At 36.4% G+C, this 25,927-nt stretch overlaps 2 protein-coding genes across 11 annotated transcripts in view; both read right to left on the minus strand.

Annotated features, from left to right (window-relative positions):
* LOC143893693 (GPI-anchor transamidase component PIGS-like) overlaps window positions 1–25,927 on the minus strand; it is a 232,714-nt gene that overhangs the window by 137,673 nt on the left and 69,114 nt on the right. The window lies entirely within an intron of this gene.
* LOC143893698 (uncharacterized) lies at window positions 22,460–25,527 on the minus strand. 4 transcript variants are annotated; one of them, XR_013255895.1, is made up of 3 exons: window positions 25,176–25,527; window positions 23,107–25,092; window positions 22,460–22,791 (listed from the first exon to the last, which is right to left on the minus strand). XR_013255895.1 is itself a non-coding variant. In XM_077399369.1 (3 exons), the coding sequence occupies exons 1-3, from the start codon at window positions 23,578–23,580 to the stop codon at window positions 22,762–22,764; spliced, it is 318 nt and encodes a 105-aa protein (XP_077255495.1). In that variant the 5' UTR covers window positions 23,581–25,527; the 3' UTR covers window positions 22,460–22,761. The 4 variants fall into 4 exon arrangements, 1 of the variants encoding a protein (XP_077255495.1); XR_013255897.1 differs by having other exon boundaries at window positions 23,107–24,475; window positions 24,608–25,527; XR_013255896.1 differs by having other exon boundaries at window positions 23,107–23,258; window positions 23,392–25,527.

The following is a 25,927-nucleotide window of genomic DNA, read 5'->3' on the forward strand; positions in this document are numbered from 1 at the left end:
TTTTTGATAAAATAACATAATTTTGTGACGTGTATCACTTGGGTTATAATTTTTCGGAAATAAAGATATTACTGCTTAGATTTTTTCGAGATTTTTCGAGATATAAAGATCTACCACTTGTTACTTAGGTTTTTCGAGGTATAATACTACCACTTTCTTTTTTTTTTTAGGTAATTAGGTCTACCGAGAAAACCACTATTAAAAAAACGCACCAAGCTATCTACCGCAAGGTGGAGTAGAAATGATAGCGTATCATTTTCCTGCCATCGAAAAAACGAGAGGCTAAGAGCCAGCGCACGTACATTGTCGTAGTATCTTACGCCTTACGTACAGAAATTACGTACGAGAATGTTGCGTTACGTGGCACGTACGCAGCAAAAAATCGTGTGTATACGTTAAAATTTCCTTGGGTTACCAAAATTTAATTATTACTTCAATGTAAAATACACATCATACAACAACTATGTTATTATTTTCTTAACATTTTCATATGTTACATTTATGTCAACGTGATAACTGATAACTTAACATTTTATGCGTATGTTATGTAGAAATTAAATATTATTTTGAGTTCTATTAATAAAATTATTTTTAAAAAAATAAAACGTCTTATGGTGCGTGTCCACCTCCGAGTAAAACTCGGGAGTAGCTTTCGAGATTGATTCTCGCAAATGGACATATTCCTGGAGAGTACCTAACGGAGAATGAATCGCAGCTCTCGGCGAGCGAACTTTTCAAGACCTATTAAGGTGCGTGTCCACCTGCGAGTAAGAACTCTCGAGAGCAAAAAGAGAGAAAGAGAAAGAGATTCTCGAGAGTATCTCTCTCTTTCTCTTTCTTTTTGCTCTCGAGAGTTCTTACTCTCAGGTGGAGACGCACCATTATACTCGCAAATCGACACGACGTTATTTTACTCTCGGAGATCAGCTCGCCAAGCTCGAACGCTGTTCGTATTTTGAGAGCTACATGTTGAGAGTAAAAACCAAGATGGCAAAAATTTGTTCCTTTGATGACACAAAGGAATTTATTGAACAATGCGGAATACGATACTTTATAACTACTGTGACAAAAATAAAAAAATTTTTATGTTCTGCGAATAAAGTGCAAAAAAATTCATAATTTAAAGAATTAATTAAGAATATTTTTAATATTATACATTCTCTAATTACTTGGTCAATAATTAGTTACACTTTAGTTTTACATACTTTGCACGTTTTAGTTACAGTGCTGAAATTAAATACATTTTTACATCGCGAATTAAGTACATTTAAAAAAAAAAAAATTATTAAATATTTACATGTAAAAATCTAACATCAAGGTATTTCGCAAAAAACTAAATAATAATATCGCACTATGTATTCCACTTCACAACTTGTAAGTCTGCAGAAACTTTTCATTGTTAAGAGTCTTCAGTCTCAAGCTCTCTAATTAAAGCAGATCCAGCACCGAATGTACACCTGCGATCAATCCATTGCTTGACCCAGAAGGTCTTTTTGTTGTTTCAACGGCACTATAGTTCAAGTTCAAGCCATAGCCTCCTGAAGTTCGGAATGTATAAAATCCGAGGCCTCCCTTCTGCTTTCTTAGAGATACACACTCGGCGGGTTGCCATTAACCATTCCGAGAGGTGGCGATCAAATAAAAACCGACAATTTTCGGTCGGATTTGAAATCGGATCTTCAGCTCGTTAGAGCAGCGCATATCTTTCTGCGCCATGATCGCCCTTTTCCTTTTTAAAATAATGCTAGCCACTATAGCAGCCGCAAGTTTTTCGTTTACGCGACATTATGATGTCACCACTCTCAGACATCAACTAAAAAAATACGTAAGTGGATACGGTTTTGAGAGAACTCTCCGAAAGAATACTCTCCGGATTCTCGCGAGATGCTCGCGAGAATACAATGTCAGAAAAATTACACTCAAATGGACAGTGTCAGAATAACTCTCGAGAGATATTCTCGAGAGATATTCTCGAGTGTATTAAGGCGCGTGTCCACCTGCGAGTAAAACTCTCCAGAGTAGCTCTCGAGAGTTATTCTGACATTGTCCATTTGAGAGTAATTTTTCTGACATTGTACTCTTGCGAGCATCTTGTGAGAATCCAGAGAGTATTCTTTCGGAGAGTTCTCTCAAAACTGTGTCCACTTACGTAGTTTTTTAGTCGATCTCTGAGAGTGGTGACATCATAATGTCTCGTAAACGAAGAGACTTGCGGCTACTATAGTGGCTAGCATTATTTTAAAAAGAAAAAGGGCGTTAAATAACAACAAAAAGACCTTCTGGGTCAAGCAATGGATTGATCGCAGGTGTCGGATCTGCTCTAAATTAGAGAGCTTAAGATTGAAGATTCCCAACAATTAAATGTTTCTACAGACTTACAAATTGTGAAATAGAATACATAGTGCGATATTATTATTTAGTTTTCAGTTTGCGAAATACTTTGATGTTAGATTTTTACATGTAAATATTAAATAATTTTTTTTTTTAATGTACTTAATTCGCAATGTAAAAATATATTTAATTTCAGCGCTGTAACTAAAACGTGCAAAGTATGTAAAACTAAAGTGTAACTAATTATTGACCAAATAATAAGAGAATGTATTAAAAATATTCTTATCTAATTCTTTAAATTATAAATTTTTCGCACTTTATTCGCAAAACATAAAAATTAAAAAAATTTTTATTTCTGTCACAGTAGTATTCTACAATGGTTCATGATTTTTGCATTATTCAATAAGTTTCTTTGTGTCATCATGTAGCTCTCAAAATACGAACAGCGTTCGAGCTTGGCGAGCTGATCTCCGAGAGTAAAATAACGTCGTGTCGATTTGCGAGTAGGTCTTGAAAAGTTCGCTCGCCGAGAGCTACGATTCATTCTCCGTTATAGGTATTCTTTAGGAATATGTCCATTTGCGAGAATCAATCTCGAGAGCTACTCTCGAGAGTTTTACTCGCAGGTGGACACGCACCATTAAAGTTATTCTAACATAAACAAAAGTTAAAGTAAAGCTTGTGGTAAACCTCGTAAACTTTGACATGCAAAATAATTAAATTTACTAAAATTAAATGTTTCTATTACACATAATTCAAGCTAAACTAATTAATATTATCTAAGGCGTAAGATGCTACGGCAATGCCTATGCAATACGTGTGCTACCTACTGTTAATACGTTTACGCGAGCGCGTTACTTCTGTAGTAACTTACGATAATTCACTCGCTTACGCGGAGTAAATTATTGTAAGTTACTACAAAATCCCGTTTACGCGAAGAAATTATCGTAAGTTTAGTATGGGCTGGCTCTAATACTTTTTCGCCGCAGTGTATAACATCTGACGGTCGACGTTCGCCGCGCCGCGCCGCGCCCCGCTCGCCGCTCGTCTCTCGACCCCCACCGCTCGCCGCGCGCCGGGCACCGTCAGCACCGTGCCAGCCCAGCCAGCCGCCGAGGCCCGCCTCTATCGCTCCTTGTGCGCTCATTCGCTCAGACGTTTTATTTAATAACTCGTTAACTATTGCGAATTTTGCAAAATGGTACGAAACTTTTCTTTTCAGTTTGACCCAATCTACCCCCCCTATTCGGGTGGGTACTTTTATTTCGAACACCCTGTAGAGTATTATTAAAAGAAGGTTGGTATTGAACAAAATGGAAATAAGATATATCCGCAATTAGTAGAAATTATTTTAGTAAAAACATTAATTATTAAATTGATTTTTGTAAGAGTATAACAAATATTAGTTGCAATAAAGCTTTATCACAATAAAAAAAGTGTGCAAGTAGAAACCTGCACATTGCTTCCTCATAGTTTTTAAGTGGACAAGTAGAAACTTGCACATTGCTTTCTCATAATTTTTAAGTATGCAAATTATAAATTTGAACATTACTTTCTCACAATTTTTAAGTATGCAAATTATAAATTTGCACATTGCTTAATTAACATTTTATTTCGCTCATAAAGCTTCCTTTATGAGAAAGCCAAATTAATAAATATCTACTAATAATTATGCATAAAAACAGGCTTCCTCATAGAGAAAGCTTTATGAGCAAAATAAAATGTTGATTAAGCAATGTGCAAATTTATAATTTGCATACTTAAAAATTACGAGAAAGTAATGTGCAAGTTTCTACTTGCCCACTTAAAAACTATGAGGAAGCAATGTGCAGGTTTCTACTTGCACACTTAAAAACTATGAAAAAACAATGTGCAAGTTTCTACTTGTTTTAAATGGACACATAATTTTTTAACGTCTACGTTTGTAACCCTCCTTATTACGAGCTCAACGCGCTATGATCCAAAATCTTTGAAGGTCAAATGGTCAAATGCAGTCTCACAGTATTATTGTCTTTGTACATGTTATGAGACACCTTTTGCAGCTGCAACTTCTCTACTAATATAAATCGAAATCAAACGGATCTTGTTATTAGACTTCTATTTCTGTTCGTGTTTATGTTCGTGGACATGGACAATGTCATGATGACTTATTTTTGGCATGCGGAATCACCATGTTAACGCTTGTACTACAAATTAACACTCACTGTACTTACCAGTTTAAGTACACTGAAAAAATTTGGTTATAATAACCAAGACTTGGTGAAACAGTTTCAACTAAAGGGTTTAGTGATTATAACAAAATATTTGGTTAATGTTAACCAAATTTGTTAACATTAACCAGTTAATATTAACCAAATTATTTCGTCATAATCACTGAACCCTTTAGTTGAAACTATTTCACCAAGCCTTGGTTATTATAACTAAAACCTTTTTTCAGTGATAAACAAGAAAAAAAAATCAGCCACACCTACGTCCAACAATTAATATTAAAATTTGAAGAAACATGATCAAAATAGCAAAGAAAAACAGAATCGTACAAAGATTAGTGAATGAAGCTGTTATGGTTGAAGTGGTAAGTCTATGGCTGTGTAAAAGAAGCTTGAGATAACTAAAGAGAGTGAACGTGAGGTGGCGTGACGGTAGCAATCGGAAAGCGACGACTTCAGAGTAGCATTAGCCAGGGACATAAGAGCATGTAACAAGAGACTGACAATAAAGTATTGTATGTATATCCAAGCAATAGACTGTTGTTCCTTAAGAAGCTCATTACATGACGCTGCGACAAGCGAAACAACTTTGAGTAAGCGGTACGAAAAAGTATAAAGTAAAAGTCTTTGTCTACAATAAAAGGACAGTATCAATGTGTGCAAGAACGACAAGATGGCGACGCAAAACGAAGATTCGAGAATGTTGGGATTAAAACCTCCAGAAAATCTAAGCAATATGACGGCTGAAGGCTTCAAACGGTGGAAGCAGAGATTTCTTTATGATCATCTACAGAACGGCATCAGGAGCAGATCGCATGACTGGCGATGTACAAGTAGCATTACTTTTACATAGCATTGGTGATACCATTACTGTATCGATGTGTATAACACATTCACACTGACGGAAGAAGAAAAGACAAATTTTAATGTCGTAATGCAGAGATTTGAAGATTATCGTCCCACAGAAAAACGAGAGTGTGAATGCACATATATTTTTCACACGAAATAAGCACGAATTAAGGCGAGATTTTTGAGCATATATTACTGATTTAAAGAAACTGAGTGCAAATTGCAACTTTGGAGACTTAAAAAAACGCTTGATAAAAGGGATCGTGTAGTAGCTGGCATAATATGAACAAACGGCTGAAGGACAGACTACTCAGAGAAAGTGACCTAACCTTACAAGAACAATACAAATTTGTAAGGCAGCGGAACTAACCAATCAGCAATTAAAACAGTTCGAGGCGACTGCAGAGGTAGCGGTGGTTCGGAAGAAATCTAGCAAGAAGCAGAAACAAACAACAGCGAACTTCAAGCAAAACAAGGAACATCGTGGTCATGAAGCAGCAAATCCAGCAGCAGGTAACCAGCAAGGACAACAATCCTGTCAACGCTGTGGATATAGTCACCGGTACAAAAACTGTCCGGCATATGGAAAATATTGTAAAGGTTTGCGGTAAGTTAAACCATTTTCAGAAAATGTGTAAAGAGAAAAAGTGAATAAAAGCTGTAAACACAGAGGATAAAGTTGATGATAATAAACTTACTGAGTTCTTTGTAGAAACTAAAAATGTAGATGTAATAGATGCAAGAAAAGACTGGATTGAGCATTTAAAACTTACTGATTATAAAGATAAAAAAATTGCGTTTAAAATAGACACAGGCGCGCAGTGTAATGTAATACCGTCTAACGTATGTGATAAAATAGGTATAAAAGAAATAGAAAATACAAATGTAAAATTGTCAAGATATACAGGAGAGAAAATAGAAACACGAGGAAAGGTTAAGTTAAATTGTAAAATAGGTAATGTAATAGAGCAGTTAGAGTTTCAGGTTTTTCAAGAATCTGCGGTTTTCATTCTAGGACTAGCTTCTGCGTGCGAATTGAAAATGATAAAAAGAATGCCTCAAGAAAAATATGAAAAAGCTGTTAATGTGATCAAAGGTGAGATCAAAGAAAAGTACTTAAAAAAATATAAAAATTTGTTTAACGGCATAAGAAAAATTAAAGATTTTAAGTAAAAAATATAATTGGAAAAAGATTCTGTTGGGAAAATAGAACCCTGTAAGCATGTCCCATTTAAATTAATAAATAAATTAAAAGTAGAGTTAAATAAAAAATAGAGGAAATAGGAGTAATAAATAAAATAGAAAAACCGACAAATTTTGTTAGCTCTTTAGTAATTGTAGGTAAGCCAGATGGAACAATTCGAGTCTGCTTAGATCCTTAATACTTGAATAGCTGTATTAAAAGAAAACACTTGCAATTACCTACAGCAAATAAAATTACGGCTAAGTTAAAAGAAGCAAAATACTTCACAACGCTAGATGCAAATAAAGCCTTTTGGCAGGTAGAACTTTTGGAAGATTCACGCAAATTTACTACGTTTAACACTCCATTTAGACGCTATCATTTTAACAGATTACCGTATGGATTAAATTCAAGCCCGAAAGTTTTTATAGAATTTTCAGACAAATATTTAAAGGTATAAAAAATATAGAAATCTATATTGATGATACATTAATATAAGCCGAAACAAAAAAAGAACTTTTAATAATAATGAATAAAGTTCTTGAACGTGCGCGAAAATTTGGTCAAATTTAACTGGGATAAATGCCGTATAAATGTAAAAAAAATTAGATATTTAGGTCATATATTAACCGGTGAGGGTGTTACTGTAGATGACACCAAAGTTCATCAGGCAATCAAAAAAATGAGTGAACCTCATGTCACGACCTTTTTGCACTCCCGAACCGCTCCGGGACGTGTGCCGGATCAAAAGGATTTAGGAGAGCGGGATGGTTGGCCTCTCCAGTGATTTCCTCGCACCTCCAATACTCCACGAAATGTTCCGAATGTTGGGCGCCAGACGCGTACCTTCGCGTCCACGAAATCGCGAAAACCTAAACGAGACGCAAAGCGAAGTGGGGAGGTGCGTGGAATCGGCTAGCTTGACCTAATCACGGGCGGGGTTAATGAAGGGCGGCGCGATATTCGGCGGGGTGACACGTTAATTTTATACTCAGTCAGATAACAAAGAATATAACATTTATTGAGTACTGGTTGTCGAGAATATAACAACGTTTATCCATCCGGCTTCGATCAAACACAAGATACATTCAATAAATAAATCAAGAATAGCCAGTGGCGGGGTGTCTGGATTCATCTAACAGAAATAATGTTAAAGCGGACGCGAGACACCCACGGAGTATTAATTGAGTCTCTAATAAACACGCTAAAGGCGCTATTCTCAAACAATTAATAATTCGAGTCGAAAGTTATAATACGCAAGAATACTACACTTAATATCACTAGTAAGAGCAAGGTTCAACGCAAAATGTTGCGAAATAATGGTACGTCACGCTTGGATTGCGTGAAGACCACGTCCGGAACCGTACGAAAACTCTGTCGCCATGATATCTCAACCTGACGCGAGTGATTCTGCTCGGGCACAACGGGGAAGCGCCGAGTCATTTAACCAGGCAAAGAATACGATAACTAAGGCAAAATACTGGATTAATGCGGTTTTCCGATGATGCGAAATACCGGTCAACGCGAAATACTAGAGTCGCGATATCGCTAATAACCACGGAACGCCATGAAGAACGCCGGTAATTTCTTAACGCGAGTACAAGTCTAACATAAGTAATCAATCGGCGGGAATGACATTCGGCCGCAATTAACAATGCCATCGACATCCCAACGCAAAATTCGAGGTTATCGTAAACAGGGACGCCATAGGACGTAACGCAAGTAATACCGGACACAAAGTTCTCAACGCGAGAGCAAACCTTACGCGATCAACCCGTAATAACGAGATCCGAACACACATCGACACGCTAACCCCGACGCTCGAACACAAGAATTTCCTGACGCGAAGAAACGGTAACGCCATTTACGAAGTACCGGCTCGTATGCGGCCGTACACCAAGGTCGCGAGGGCAACGCAATATGCTCGCGATATCGAACTCATTAACGCCTATCGCGACCTCCAGGGATTCGCTATAACGCTTGTACCACGGTTCCGCGGCCACGATACCATCCCGAGGCCCTTCGCTCTCGTTATCGATCGCGAAATTACACTCGATCTTAACATGCGTTATCCCGAGCGAGAGCGTGCACCGGAGGGCGGTGTCGTGGCTTTACATCTCGCGATTTACGGGCAACCTCACCGGTGATACGCCTCCTCCTGGGTTCCTCGCCGTCACCTTCCATCAACGATTCTCGATCCGCCAGATAAAGATCGAAGTGCCCGACTCGGGGTGGCTATCGCGTATCTTAGCAAAACGTATTATCTCGCCGACGGACGACCAGAGAGTGAAATGCTAAACCCGCTCGATTGCGGAATCGATACGGTACCCCTTCCTGAGGGGCGCGCGAGCCAATCGGGCGCGAGCTTGCAAGCCCGCGATGTCCCGGCGCAGTGCTGTCGATACGAGGTCCTTCGGGGGCGGGCAACGGTCCCTCGGCGGCGTACGACTCCTCAAATTTGTCCTTAGCGGCGGATGGAACTTCGCTCGTGCCGGTGTGCCTCCGGTTTGACCCTGGGGCGGTGGCCAGCCACCCCGTGGGTCGGTGTTTTATGGAGATCATTTGCTGAAGTCGGGTGTTTACCCAAGCGCTTGGGGCCCCGCTATCGGCGGCCCCGTCCGTCGCTGCCGCACGTGCCGCCCGCCTGCCGCGTTGCTCTCGCCAGCCCGCGATCTCTGCTGCTTCCGTGTTTGCCACCCCTACTTGGTTATCGATCGTCCTTGATTTTTTTTTCGCCAAGTACTCCCTCGAAGGTTTGCCGTAGTGTGAGTGAGGTGCCGCGCGTATTACATTGCATAAAAACAAAAGAAGGTAATCAGAATGCGGAAACGCGATTGAATACGACCCCTGGAGATCTCGTCGTTGCATCCCTGGTCCGTCCCTGGGCGCGAAATTCCGCGCCTTGACGGCGGCGGGGCGCCGCGACGGTGCGGCGAGCCGCAACGTCACACTCAAAATAAAAAAGAATTGTTAACATTTTTAGGGACAATAAACTATGTGTCGAAATTTATACCTAATTGCTCGCAATTAACGGCTTCTTTAAGGGGATCCTGGCGTGACGGCCGAACTTCCTCGATGTCGATAATGTCGAACATTTTTAATTCCGTTCTAATTCGTTTTCTATCATTTTCTATATTACCGGCCTATATCTGCCCTTGTCTAATGAGAGACATCTGTCCTTGTTCGATTGCTGCGCCATCTCTCGTTACACGCCATACTGCTCTTCTTGTCATTCCGCATGTATATTTGCATGTATAAAAGTTAAAACAATGACACTTTTTTCTAGACTTTTATCGTAGTTGTAATTGCACGATATTGTTCTTCAATGTTTTCCCTAGAGGGTTAGATTTTCATTTTGTATATATTAACTGCAGTATTTTTGTATAACCAAATATTGTCGTCAGTGACAGCTCTGTGCCCAAATTTTTAATTTTTTTTTTGTTTTAAAAGTTAAAACCGATCTATCCCTCTACATTTTTGTGCGTACTTTAATTCTACACCAAATTTTTGCAATTCCGTAAAGCCAATTAAAAGTGGTTTTCTTTTAACTAAATTTTGGTAATATACTGCCACTACAGCATCCCCTTAAAAGAACTGACAAAAGTCAACTAAAGTCGGGGGTTACCCGACACACTACTAGGCGGCCGGTCCCCTTCACCAGGGACCCGGTCGTCGCACGAGCCCGGTTTGCCGTACGGCGCCTCTGCTCGTCGTCGGGATCTCACCGCTTACGACGGCACGGCGTCTAACGGTCGAACATGAGTTTCGCGAGTTCGATGTCGAGACTCGGAATCGTCTGTAGACGACTTAGGTACCTGGCGGGGTGTTGTACTCGGTAGAGCAGTTACCACGCTGCGATCTGTTGAGACTCAGCCCTCGGCTTGGGGATTCGCAATGTTGAGCAGTTTCCCATACAAATGGAACGTCTATTAAACGTTCGCAGCTCAACAGATCGCAGCGTGGTAACTGCTTTACCGAGTACAACACCCCGCCAGGTACCTAAGTCGTCTAGAAAGACGTTCCATTTGTATGGGAAACTGCTCAACAGAAAGCATTTATGAATATGAAAGAAGTATTATGTCAACCGTCGGTTTTAGCGTATTTTGATATAAACAAACCCATTGTATTGAGTGTAGACTCATCGAGCGAAGGAATGGGATGTGTAATTTTCAAAAGGGTAAGCCAGTGGCTTATGAATCAAGAGCGTTGACACTTATAGAAAAGATGTACAGTCAAATTGAAAAAGAATGTCTTGCCATAGTATTTGCATGTATAAAATTTAATCAATATTTGTTTGGGCAACAATTTACGGTAGAAACTGATCACAAGCCGCTGATTTCCATCTTTAAAAAACCAATGAATAAATTTCCTCCGCGGTTGCAAAGAACGAGAGTTAACTTGCAGAATTTTGATTTTGAGTTAAAATCTATTCCTGGATAGAAAATTGTAGTAGCAGATCATTTAAGTAGATCTCATTTAAAAGATTCCAGTAATTCGGAAGAGGAAAAGATAGAGGTATTTGTTGCAATTATTGAACAAAGTTTGAATGTATCAGATACTAGATTAGATGACATAAAGAAAAAAACGAGCAATGATGCTGAATTGCAGAGTGTGTTAAAATATATTCGTGAAGATTGGCCTGAAAATAAGTATGAGGTATGTGAAAGCGCTAAACCTTACTATTCATATAAAGAGGAATTGAGTGAGAGCAAAGGAATAATATACAAAAACTCATGTATAGTAGTACCTCGTGTATGCAGACCACTAATGTTAAAAAATATACATTATGCGCATTTTAGAAAAGAAAAGTGTAAAGCGTTAGCTAGGAAACTGTTATATTGGCTTGTAGATCGTTCCTGTCGAAGTTTATACCTAATACGTTATTATAGTAGATACTTACAGTAAATATATAGAAATAGATAAGCTAAATGATATAACTGCGGAAACGACGATAAATTCACTGAAGAAAATATTTGTGAGACATGGAATACCATGAATTTTATACTCAGACCCTGGTACACAATATTCAAGTTCTAAGTTTAAGGTATTCGCAAGCAATTGGGGTTTTAAGCATATAATGACAACACCAATTCATCATTAGTCAAACGAATTGGCTGAAAGGCATATTCAAATAGTAAAAAGAATATTAAAAAAAATTGTGCAGGAAGAAAAAGATATAGAGTTAGGATTGCTTCAACTTAGAAACATGCCAATTGATGCTAGTAGTGTTACTTACTGAATTAGAGAAAAGACAAGTGATGCAAAAAAGATATTATGATAGAGGCTCAAAAAAGTTAAAGCAACTTATAATCGGTGATACAGTAAAAATACATAGTGAAAACAAGCGACTTCCTCATCAAAGAGGAAAAGTAGCTAGGTTATCCGATAATCCTCGATCATACAAGATAAAGACAGAACAAGGTAATGTAATTGAGAGAAACAGAAGAGCGCTTACAGTTAGAAAAAGATTTGTTAAAGAAACTGATATCAAATGGATTCTTCTACAGAGAATCAACTTGAGAGTAGTAACAGTAATACTATTGAAACTGAAAAGCCTCAACAATCTGTTGTGGAAACTACGACACAACAAAAACCAATTGTAAGAACTAAAACTGGTAGAATTGTAAACAAATCATATTATTTAAAAGATTATACGTATGCATGTGGTGAACAGAGAACTCAACCATTTATTTTGAACACAGAGATCGCTCGCAGTTTAAGTTAGTTATAGGGGTGAGCTGTAGTTTTATTTTTTTATATATACAAAAAAGAGAATCGTTATGTTTATTTTTTATTTTATAAAGAAAAGATATGTTATGGTTGAAGTGGTAAGTCTATGGCTGTGTAAACGAGGCTTGAGATAACTAAAGAGAGTGAACGTGAGGTGGCGTGGCGGTAGCGATCGGAGAGCGACGACTTCAGAGTAGCGTTAGCCAGGGATACGAGAGCATGTAACAAGAGACTGACAATAAAGTATTATATGTATATCCAAGCAATAGACTGTTCCTTAAGAAGCTCATTACAGAAGCAACTCAACTTGAAGTGTTAGGTCATTTTGCAATGAATTCAACATTGTCGATTCGCAAGCTGCAGCTGCAAAAGGTGTCTCATAACATGTACAAAGACAATAATACCATGAGCCTGCATTTGGTCATTTAACCTTCGGCGACTTTGGATCATAGCGCGTTGAGCTCGTAATGAAAAGGGCTACAAACGTAGATATTTAAAAAATCATGTATCCATTTAAAAAAATTAAGTTGACCTTTATTTGATCTTGACGCCTCCACCCAAGGTCAAATTTTTTTAAATCAAAGTATGTTTTTCTTGCTTCTCTACATTCTTTCCAAATCGTGTTTTGATATCATTACTAATTCCCGAGATATTTCAACTGAAAGTTTTCAAATTGACCCTGTATAATGATATGTGTGTGTGTAAGAGAATAATGTCAACAATGTCGTTCGAAGTATAATCTGGTATTTTGCATATATCTTGGCCAGCTGAAGAAGGATACTAGTCACTAGCAATTACGCAAAATTTTGATAGGATGCTTATCAATTACACAAGACACAACAGATCGTTATTATTTCTTAATATGATAAATAGATAGAAGAAGGTCGAAGTGACATGGAAAAATTTTAACATCAATTAAGTTAACCATGTATTTCATGCGGTAGCAACATTGCAGAAGGTAGAGAACTGTTTCCGAAGTCGGCTAAATTTGTGCATTAAAGAAAACTGCCAAGCCTTTGAACATTTATTGTCCTAGTTTCTACTCAATACACACACACACACACGCACGCACGCACGCACGCACGCACGCACGCACGCACGCACGCACGCACGCACGCACGCACGCACAAGCACCCGCACCCGCACACGCACACGCACACGAGATGTATGCACACAAGAGGTATAAATATTGACGCGCAACGTCTATGCGGTACACCTTGGGTAGTGCTAATGCCGGCGGTACTGTAAATTTCAAGCCTCATAACTCGAAAAGTACTTCATAAAAAAATACTTTATGTATTGTTTTGGAAAGCTGTCGGGATAAGCTATCAGAATATGTAATGAAGAAATTGAATAAGAAATTGAAAGTGACCTTCATGTGACCTTCAAATAATTATCAAAAGTCATATAAATAACACCATCTTATGTCCCCTTTCGAACCAAACAACTTTTGTCTGAAACGTTTTTCCGTATCTTTTATATTTTTCGAGATATTTGCCTGGCTCTTTTAAAATGGGCCACCCTGTATAATTATACAGACGATTAAAATATTTTTTAAATATATATAAACTGTTTTTCATATACAATTTAACATGATTATACATGAGTTCATATAATTTATATATAAATTATATGTAACAAGCATTTATCCATATAAATTATATATGATTATATATAACCATATATAAACTTTAAATTTGGATTATCCGATAGATGGCATCCGATAGAATTTATTTCTCGTATTTAAAATTGGACGAACAGTGGTACAAGAATGGTATCAAGAGACACGGCAGTACTCACGCTAAACAGCACCAAGTTATAAATCATTTCACCTTAATTTTAGCTTTTGAAAAAATATACACTTAATTTATCAATGCTTTATTCCTTAATCGAAGTTAACAGAATTAATTTTTAATATTTATTGACTATGTATGATTATATATATATTTACATATATATCTCATTACATATGTACATATATGATTATATATGATTATATATAACCATATACAGATAAAATTCATATATAATTGCATTATATATAATCACATAGTATATTTATATATAATCCTTTTTTCCCGGGTCCGTACATGTGCTTGTACAAGATACTGCATATATTTCAAGTTAATTACATAAGTAGCAAAATTGCACAGAAAAAGTACAAAGATATTAATTGTACAGAAGAATACAAAAATATATAGTTATTACACTTTTATTTTTACAATAAAATTTTTAATCGTTCGTAAAAATCTTATTGCTTACATATACGTGTTCGATTGGATTATAAAAATTATTTGTATAAAATTTGTTTCAATATGTCGACATGCACGGTGGTGTCTAATCGCATTTAGTTCTAATCATTTAACGTATCCATGAATTTATTATATTATTATATGACTCAAAAACAATATATCAGCTTATACATATAAAAAAAATTAATACTGATGCAAATATTCTTTGCCAATTATTTACAGCTCTTGTTTATATTGCATCTGTTTATTTACCATTTATATAATTAGAATAAATTTTAGTCATAAAAACTGAAAATATTACTAATTACAATAAAAAAATAAGAATTTTGTAGGAATTATATAAAAATCATTAAATAAAGAAACCAACTATTATGACATTTATAATTCAATAACAATATAAAGTATATTATTTAAAAAATATATTCAATTATTTGTCATTAATTTCATTTTACTTGAACAATTCTCATTTTATTCTTTATGCTAGTATTATATTATATTATAATAATATCTGTTAAAATTATTCGTTATTTTTTATAATCTCGACCAATTTGTTATAATAGTTTAATTCCAAGTGTACTTACGAATCGCGTAATCATTCGAATTACTTGAAACGAGACAAATACGGGATATTACAACAGTTTTACAATTAGGATCTGACATTTTCCTGAACGTTTATCTGAATTGGTGTTATTTCATGTACGGTACTATATATATATATATATATATATATATATATATATATATATATATGATAAAAGTTCCGCTCATTTGTTAGTTTCCTTAAGTATGCGCGTCTTGCACGCACATACAACAAGGCTATTATATAACGATTAATTTAATGCAGCAACGTACTAGCATGATGATGAAATTATACAAAGAAGTTACAAAGAATACGAACTGCCAACAATAGTAGGTACAAACCCGAAATTGTATTGAAAACCAAAAGAGGATTATACCTTCTTCTAATTTATAATAAAATTTTAGATATAAAAAAAGTGGAATCAAAAATATATAACTGCAGTGTAATGTATAATCCTAAAAAAAGTTTAGTATTATAAAAAAGATATATAAATCAGTCAAAAACAAAAATAAAGAACTTGGTTGGAAATATCTTACACATAAAATTTATGTTTATATATGTAACAAAAATATATAAAATACATAAAATATACATAAAATGTGTACAAAATATTTAGTTGCGATGCGCTTCAGACAAGATTCGTCTATTATGTAGAGTGATAGTCATACGTCGATCATTAAGATATGGTACCAGAATCAGAGACGCCCAAGAGTAGTTAAAATGCTATATGCAAATTGCCTGCTTTTATTAATCTAGAATTTATTCAAATATAAATTAAATATGTTAATTTAACCTCACGTAATTATGTTGATATTAATGGATCAAGTTCACTATTGTATGTACTTAAAAAAAATGGCGTTTCTTTCACGGACACTTTCACCTTGGAAAACAAAAAAGATTAGGTGAATATATGGAGGATATGTAGTCATTTAACGTTTTACCAAAAACTTATTGTCAACTGTCGACATGTGAGCGGAAGCATTGTCGTTTCAAATTTAATAATCAAATTTTATTTACTAGGATTCAAGTAATATTCATAAGAAATAATATTTCATACATTGTACTTGCGAAGTAATCGATCTCTACTAGTTTGTTTCGAATTTTAGAATGAGTATTTGCACAATTCAAAATGTAGGACTTATAGTTATAAGATAGAACCTAGTTGGTTCTATCGTAAGGAATCGAAATCTTTTACAAGTAACACTCAAACCCTAAAAATAAAGTTGTTAGTTTAAAGAATGAAATATATTTGTTGTATTTAATTTTAACAATTAATGATTTAATATTTATAATTGTAAAAAAATAATATATTAAAATAATTGTTGATTTCTATATAGACATTTTAATTACAAAAAATTCTTAATAAAGTATTTCTAATAAACCCATGAAAAAATCGAATATATTTTATCCAGGTTCAAGTCCACTTAAAATACTTTTATTTTTTGTGGCATTCAGAAGGTTCGAATCATCTCGTCCAGGTTCGAATCTATTTGAAGTGTATTGCTCTTATTTTAAGTAATCATAGAAATAGTCGAAGTAATCATAGAAAGTTTTGTATTGAAACAGAAATGCTAAAAAATTCGAAACTACTTGTAAGATATGGGCTTAGGATCGACTGACTCGTGTGCAACGGCTGTTCAAACGAAACCCTTCTCCACGTCAGTCCTCCAGGACCTCGCTGGAGTATTTGCAACTACCACCAAGATCTGCACCGACGGCGGCTCCAGGCAGGCTCGCGCCCAGACCCTTCTGCGCACACCGCCGCGACCCTCCTACTCGTCAGGGCTTCGTGGCGGCGCCGCGGTAGAAAGCGGACTCCCTACCGGCGGCGCACAGTGGGGCAGAATCCCAAAAAACTGGCCAAAACCTAAATTCTTTATAAATCGATCTGAAATTTGTTACTCGGGGGTTTTTGGGGTCGCTGATTACGAATCCGGGGTCAAAGTTACAAAATTCAAAATGGCGGCTGCAATATAGCCATATCAGAAGTAAAAAAGCTTTCAATGTGAAGAATAATTATTAGCTTTTGATAAAATTTGTTGTACTAATATCCTTGCCTATATTTATTTTAAAGAAACTCCCTTTGAAAAAAAGAAAAAGACAGTAGACGAGTTAAAAGCTATTGAAAAAGATTAAAAAAATTAAATTTATTAATAGCGCGTGTGCGAAGCGAGCGTACAATACCACTAAATATATAAAGTAGTAAATATATAAAAATGACAGATAAATTAATATAAAAATGACAAATAAATTAAAATAAAAAATTATTATCATCAGATAAAAAATCTTCATTTGTAGCATCCGTCGAATCTTCTGAAGTTGAAATAATTTCTTCTTTATCCTCAATTTTTCCATGTTTTACGGAAAATAAATACTCCTAACCATTCACCATAGGTTTTAAAAAAGACAGATTCCGTTCTCTTACTTTTCTGCCACTTGTCTTTTAAATCAAAAATTAATTTCCGTATTGGTTGTTTAGTGTGGTCAGGTAAATTATACGGATGTTGTAATTTGCAAGACATTAATTCTTCAATTTTTGCGTATGCATCTGTAGCCCTTAGACTTAAATTATTTCTTATTAAATTAAAAACTTCTTTTCTTGTCAGACCATTTTTATCAGGCATTTCTGAATTGGAACCTAAAAAAAAGTTTTTGTTTAATACATAAATTAGTCACACTTTAATTAAATTAATAGTTATTTTTATTTCAAGTTTTCAAAAAATCATTATATAAAATGAATTAGTAAATAACAATAATTATTTAATGTACTAATCATTATACGTTTGAATTAGGGTAGACCGGGGACAAAAGTAACATTTTGAGTTTAAGATTTTATAACAATTAAAATATAATATCTACGTAAAAAAGACCTGTACCTTTAGATGTAGAATTTATTTAACTACAAAATTATTTTGTGCTGAATTCAGTAATGTAACTAGAAAAAAAGTTATTATTGTTTAAAGAATATGAGGAATACTGTTACAACCGTCCCAACCCCCGGGACAATTGTAACAGCAGAAGGGGACGATTGTACCACATCATTTATAAACAAAATAATGGTTATTTAGTAGGTTTAATTAATCAATCTTACGAATTTAATGATAAAATAATTTGTTACATGAAAATATCAGTATTTTTTTACATTATAGCAAATAAAAACAAATAATACTGTTTTCTCAACTGAAAAACTTTATATAATCATATATATTTAAAAAATTAACCATAATAAAATAAAAAAGAAACAGAAATAAGCTCTCTCTCTGTCTTTCCTTCTAACATGAACATAAAAAATTTATAATTTTATAAATATAAATATAATATTAATATAAAAACTGAAAATAAAGGAATCACGCAAAAAAATCTATTTTTTTTGTTTTTTAGCGGTAGAACGGCTAGATTTCTTTTTTTTTTTTACATGACACAAGTCATACTTTTTGGCAGCCGCACGAATGGATAACTGACCCTTCATAACCTCTTCAAACGCCTGTTCGTATAAATTTACTTCTTTCGTGCCCCGTTGCGTTTTCTTGTTCGCGGCATTCTACGAAGAAAAATACAAATAACATTGTAAAAAACAACACTAAAATAAGGCCAACCAAACGGGGTTAGGTTAAGTTGAAGTTTTCCCCGAGCAACGGTGACAATTGTAACGCTACAACTGTCCCCAGGCATTGATGTTACAATTGTCCCCTAATGATATTTTATGATTCGAAGTAAATTTTTTACATAAATATCTGGATGAAAGTCAATCGTATTATGCAAATCATCAACATAGATAATCACTAAAACATATAAAAATAAAACCTTATACCTTCGGCATAATGAACAAAAAGTATTTCAGATTTTATGCACGTAAGAAAACTTACTTTAGGAAGGAAAAAAGTAACTTCTTCTTCTGCACACGTGCACGTTCCGCGAGGGGCGGCAATGAACTAAGGAACAAATGCCGCTCCATCTAGCGAATCTCGCCTCGCGGTCCCACACACGTACCTTTTATAATTTAAGAAATATTCACGATGTTACAACTGTACCCTGTTACTTTTGTCCCCGGTCTACCCTATATTAATATAATAAAATTTGCATTTAATTTGTATACAATAAATTTGAAGCACTGTATGTAAATACATAACATATAAATTTACTCGAATAAAGTACAGGCTTACATCCCGCGCATGGAATTTAGGCATGAAATTTAAGTTTTAAAAAGAAATGTTTGTATGTAAATTCTAAATCACTTTACATATACATCATATGCGTTCAAAAAAAGTTGAAACAATTATCCAAGTAGACGAAAAAACTATTTATACTTCTTTTAGTTACGCCAAAATAACATTTTCTGTTTTCTTTTTTACAAAAACATGTATAAAAACTCGTTAGGCACTTAAAGGCAGCTGAATTTTGTTTTATTTTATAGATAATAGTTTCACCTTTCATGTCCAATAAGACAGATGACAGAATTCTGCAGAATTATTAAACTTTTTTCTTCAAAACTAAATTTCTTTTTAGTTTTATAACGTAAAATTAACGTAAGTTTATTACCTTATTATTATTTTCTATAAAAATATTGAGTATTCTAGTAAACACTATCATATTCTACTTACTTTTACGAGTTGATTCTATTTTGTTAAAGTTAAATCGGTAAACTCTACGAAATTTTATAACTCTTCAAACACGAGCTTGCTTTTTCTCCTGCGTGCGCGCCAGATGTTGCTCGAGCGAAGGTCGCCTTTGTATTAATTTCTAAAAGCAGGTATAAAGGATCCGACCCTAATACTAACGGATTTTTACCCTTGGGATATTTCTCTAACCAACCCAACAGTTCAAATTCCCCAACTAGAAACTTTATTTTTGGGGTTTTGGCCAGCTTTTTTGGATTCTGCCCCACTGTGCGGCGGCCGCCCCACTTGCCACTGACGGCAGAGTATAGGCTCGACGCTTCAGCGCCATCCATTTTCAGGGTTAGTTGCTTCGGCATGTGAGTTGTTACACTACGCGAAAGATACTTATATAATTCCATTGCTATTACATATTATTAGTGATTGCACTGGTCAACAAAAAATTATTTCTTCTTTCGAGTACAAAAACGAAAATAATTGTTTCTTATAGTTTTTTGGACATTGAATACGATTTCGTTTGCCAAATTGTTCGCGTCACAATTTTGAGAAATTTACAATTAAAGTTGCAAAAAAGAGGCTCTTTTAGTGTATTTTGGCATATTATTACTATGAAATGTAATGTGTGGAACAAATTTTTTTTAAATCAAAATTAAGTATGTTGTTAAAACTTCTGGCCTTTAAAAGGAATTAGTTTTATCGGTTATAATTAAGAAAATATTGATTATTAATATGGAATCTATTGCGTCAAAGTTGCGACTTACATGGACTAGTAAGAATTTATAAAATATTTTTTAATTATGTTTTAATTTGTAACGATGCACCCCCGAACATGCATCGTTCCGGCGCAAACACCTCGCCGAAGCCACCCCGCCGACCACCCGCAGGGTGAAGACCGGACACAGTGTGCCCATATTTTTAATAAGCAATATTAGGAAGTCCGCGAACGGGCTTAACGCGGCAACCGCCTCACCGCGCCGAGCGGTGCCGAAGGTGGCCGAACACCGCCGAACGCGATCGCCGCGTCGGGACGCCGTAGCCACCGATCGTTCCGCCGCACCGTCCCAGCGCTCGCGATCGCCGTCGCTACCCCCACCACGCCGCGACGCCGCCGCGACGCGTATATAAGCCCGGCGTCGCTGGCACAGAGCGCGATTCCCGATCACCCGTCTTTCCGACGACACCGATCCTGAATTCCGGCACCAAGCCAGTCCGAACAGAAGGTAGAGCGCCTCTGGCATTCTCTGTCTTCGCCGAGTGTGTCTCGGCAAAGGACCAGCTCCTCTCTATTAGCCAAAGCTTCCTGGATTCCTGCACTAAGCCAGTCCGAACGTAAGGTGGAGCGCCTCTGGCATTCTCCGTCTTCGCCGAGTGTGTCTCGGCTAAACGACCAGCTTTGCGCAGTCATCCGAATCACCCGAAGCCTGTCCGGACAAGAGGATAGAGCGCCTCCGGCATTCTCTGTCTTCGCCGAGTGTGTCTCGGCCGACGACCCGCTTCAACCGCGTTACCACGCTTCGCGATTCATATCGCCGCCGCGCCTCGCGCCATTTTTCCGCGCTCCGGGCCACGCCGCCCGGGAAACCGGCACCACCCGGACCGATACCTACCACCACGCGATCCGGCCCCACGCGACGAACGAAAAGCGCCGGCTCCGCCCCGCACATACCGCGGGCTTTTCCGCGCCACCCGCGGCCGAACCAACGACGCCTCACACGCACGCATAACCGTCGAAAACAGCGCGGACACACGCGAGCGAACCCCGCCTGAGCGGTACACGCGTGCCGACCCCTTGCAAATGTCGCGAGGGTATATTGTGAAATAATAAACGTTACTATTGTCAGTTAACCGAGGCACGACTTCATTTCGCTAACCTCGCCACCCGTCTGCTTCTGCGCACCTCTTTCGAACCCAGACCCGCCGCGAGCTAGATCCGCGCTTCGAAGTTAGGTTGTTTTAAATTATTCAATTTTTTTAATTATTTAAACTCTCTTCAAAATTTTTCAGCTCGTTAAATATTAATCTAATGTCAAAGTTGATAACTTTAAAATAACAGAGCCAATATATGCCGGATATAAAAAATAGAAATTCGATCATTTTTTATTTTGATATCCACCATATTCGCGCTTTGCCATTTTAAATTTATTAACTTTAACATTAGATTAGTATTCAGCAACATGAGAAGTCCTTAAGTTTGAATAACATAACTAAAAAATATTTTACAGATGTGTCTCTGAAGTTGGCATATCATTTTCCAGCAAATAAAAAATAAAAGGGAGTTCTTGTCGCATGCAGTCGAGTTCTATAGTTCCTGATACTTTTTAGTAATAGTTCTGGTGATTTACCCAAAAAACAGTCAATCGAAAAAATGATCTGCTAAGTTCCCGTAGCAGATCATTTTCTAGCAGATCAAAAATCAAAGGGAGTTCTTCTCGCATACAGTCGAGTTCTATAGTTCCTGATACTTTTTGGTGATAGTTCTGGTGATTTTGCCAAAAAAAGTCAATTGAAAAAAACCTGCACATTGTTTCTTCATAGTTTTTAAGTGGGCAAGTAGACACTTGCACATTACTTCCTCATAATTTTTAAGTATGCAAATTATAAATTTAAACATTACTTCTTCATAATTTTTAAGTATGCAAATTATAAATTTGCACATTGCTTAATTGAGAGGATTGTAGTGCAGGGAGTTGGTCAAAAGAATAAAACAATAGTTTATGTTCATATGTTAGTCTATATTATAACATTTCCCGTATCACACCCAATAAGGTAATAGTCAAAAATGGACACGCCACGTAAGTAAGTTCGTCACACGACACGACCGCTCAGTTAGGCTGAAGGATCCAAAATTGACGCGCCGGGGCCTTTTGTGGCCCGCGCAGCATCGGCGCATGCCTAGGAGGGGATAGTAAGAGGGAAGGAGAGACAAGAGCAGGGCGCTCCAGTATTCTCACACTCCCTCCCGACCGCTCTTAGTCTTTGGTAATTTATACCAGATCTTCGCCAAAAACACGCCTTACGCCTCATCTATCCGCTTACTTATTTCCTGTGAACAAACAAATCTAAATTACTAGCCAAATAAAAATTTAATATTCATAAGCTCGCCTACTAGATAGCTGTGTTATTCAAAAGCCAGAGGCTTTGTTAATAAACCAGCTAATTGATCTTTAGATGCTACCCATCTAACCTTTACATGGTTTCTTTGAACGCATTCTTTAACATCATGCTCTCTCACTTCAGTCATATGTCTTAATTTATTCCCACCATTAGTTTCAGCACTACTTCCCGCAGCTCTATTATCGCACCATAAAGTCATAGGAAAGAATGATTCAGTCAAAATTAATTTTAGAGAATTACTTACAGCCATCATCTCTTGACATGCCTCGCTCATAGTAACATATTCTACCTGGCATGTTGATAACGCAACATAAGATTGTTTATGTGTTCGCCAGGTTATCGCATCTCCATATAATTTAATTACGAATCCACATGTCGTTAAGGAATTCTTGCAATCTGCAAAACTTGCATCAGAATAACTTTGTATATCATTTGTCTCACCTAAATATCTTAGCCCCAGGCTTTTCGTCCCTTTCAAGTATCTAAACACTCTTTTAACCATTTTCCAATCATCAGTAGTTGGATTCACCTGGTGTCTACTTAATCCGTTAACAGCATAAGAAATATCGGGTCTAGTCGCACCTGCCAGATACAACAAACTACCCACTGCTTCTCTATAAGGAACGTTTTCTTTGCTTTCTGTAGTTAATAGTATATCATTGTCTCTGTCCGTCTCACGCATTTTTCTCTCTCTGTTAGCTACTTTAGTAGTAACCATTGGTGTTTTCTGAGCATGTGCTTCGCTAAAGTTGAACCTATATAAGATTTTTCCTATATATTTTTCTTGGGTTAATTCAATTATTTTGTTCTGCCTGTCTCGCCTTATAGCTATACCCAGAAATTCTTTTGGCTCACCTAACACTGTTATTTCAAATTCTTTACTCAAACCTGTCTTAACCTCTTCTAATTTATCTTTATCATTATATATATATATATATATATATATATATATATATATATACTCGCCACTAATATATCGTCTACATATAAAAGCAAAATTAAGAACTTATCCTCATTTCTCCAAGTGAACATGCACGGTTCTAATTCTGAATTCTGAAGACCCATTTTCAGAGCAGCTTCAGTAAATTTGATATTCCAACGCTTTGGACTTATACGTAATCCATAAAGAGCTCGTTTAAGTTTGCACACCTTTTCTCTTTTATCTTTATCAGTATAATTTGCACCGTCAGGTATTTCCATGTAAATTTCCTCTTCAATGGTTCCATTAAGAAATGCTGTTTTCACGTCCAGTTGACAAACGTCTAAATTGTGTTTATTAATTATTGCGATTACAGAGCGCACTTGAGGCAACCTTGATACAGGAGCATATGTCTCCCTTAGTTTATAATAATTTTTATTTTTGCAACCTCGAATGACTAGACGCGCCTTATGTTTAATTTTTCCATCTGATTCGATCTTTTGTTTGAAAATCCACCTTGAATCTATAATATTAGCCTTTTTACCATCACTTGTTATTGTTGGACTTCTTATCAATTCCCACACCTCATTTTTGTTCATAGAATTTAATACGTCATCAATTGCTTTCTGCCAAAGTTTCTTATCATTCGTCAACATAGCTTCTTTATAGTTAATAGGGTCTAGATTAATATCAGCTAAAAGAGCATGATATATTTCATCATTATCTTTAATTTCTGGTTGTTCAGATTCTGCATTAAATAGCGCATCAGCCTTTAACTTTTTGTCAATTTGTAGATTAGAAAAACTAGTATCGTTTACAGACTCACCATTCGTCTTTACTTCATTATCAGGCTTTAATCTCTTAAAATCTGATTCAATTTTTCTAGGTCTACCTCTTTTACGCTTAGGTTCTCCCTCCGGTTTTAAAAACTCTTCGGGTTTGTTCTCACCTTCATTGTTCTCACCTTTATTAAAAACGAACCATTTTTCTTTATCAACTTCTTCCAACACTAAAAGAGGATCGTTAATGTCACTTTTCTTGTATTTGTCTCCGTATACAATCTTTTCATTAAACCTTGCATTTCTACTTTCATAATATTTGCTTTCCTCAGGCTTGAGAAATATATATCCTGTAGGAGTATATCTCACCAAAATAACTCGCCTTCCCTCAAATCTAAATTTCGGACCTGCTTTTCTTTAAACTTTGATATAAGCTACGCACCCAAATCTCTTTATTTGCTCTATGTGAAAGCTATGATGCGAGGCAAATCTCTCTAATGGAATAACCATATCATTGGATTTGTGAGGAGTTCTATTATAAGCATAAACAGCTGCACTTAAAGCTAAATCCCATAAATTTTCTGGTAAATTTGCATCATAAATATATGATCTTACTTTAGTTTAGATTGTCTGATTGAAGCCCTCAGATACCCCATTATGTTGAGGTGTATCTGGACATGCTAGTTGTAATTCCGCACCTAATTTATTTAAAACCTCGATTGTATAGCCTCCCGTATATTCCGTTCCCTGGTCAGTACGCAAATAACACACCTTAGCGTTATAACCTAGTAGGTTTCGAGCACTTCTCGCAAACATCTCTAAACAGTGACCCGTGTCACTTTTCACCTTCATTGGGTATGCCATAGCTAATCTAGATAAATCATCTATCTACACCGAAATATATCTATAGCCCTTAAGATGAGAAATTAGTGTAATCGGACCCATGACATCTCCATGTATTATCTTTAACGGTTCTGTCGCTCTTCCGAATTTTCAACAATTTCCATTTCTGCACTTGTTTCGCCGGTAGCTGGGTGACACTCAGATGGAGTCCTTGGCATCTCCAGCGGCAGGTCATTGAGAAGTTTGTCCTCTCGCCAGATTAATAGGCTCTTCCATAACTTATCCGACAGCATTCTTTTCTCTGCATAAAATTTGGTAACTAGAGTCCTACATTTTATTCAGCATGAAGATTTAATTATAGCCATCTGGATTATGTCCAAGAGTCAATTGACTGAACAACAAGTATGGCTGACACCAAGGCAAACAGACGTATAATGATCCGAACAACAAGACTTCTTATACATCTATTTAAGTAATTTAGGCAGTATTATATCGAACAACAAATACATACCACCCGCATAACC

This window comes from Temnothorax americanus, unplaced genomic scaffold (assembly GCF_048541705.1).
Source record: "Temnothorax americanus isolate GAGA-0224 unplaced genomic scaffold, ASM4854170v1 Scaffold125, whole genome shotgun sequence".
Taxonomy (NCBI): Eukaryota; Metazoa; Arthropoda; class Insecta; order Hymenoptera; family Formicidae; genus Temnothorax; species Temnothorax americanus.

Excerpts from the sequence above, each read along its gene's own strand:
- LOC143893698 (XM_077399369.1), bottom strand. The coding sequence starts at position 23,580 with ATGGTTACTACTAAAGTAGCTAACAGAGAGAGAAAAATGCGTGAGACG. Across the intron at positions 23,259-23,444 it reads TAGTTTGTTGTATCTGGCAG|ATTGCAAGAATTCCTTAACG; the intron begins GTGCGACTAGAC and ends CAAGTTTTGCAG. Across the intron at positions 22,792-23,106 it reads CATGTCAAGAGATGATGGCT|GAAATAAGTAAGCGGATAGA; the intron begins GTAAGTAATTCT and ends GTTTGTTCACAG.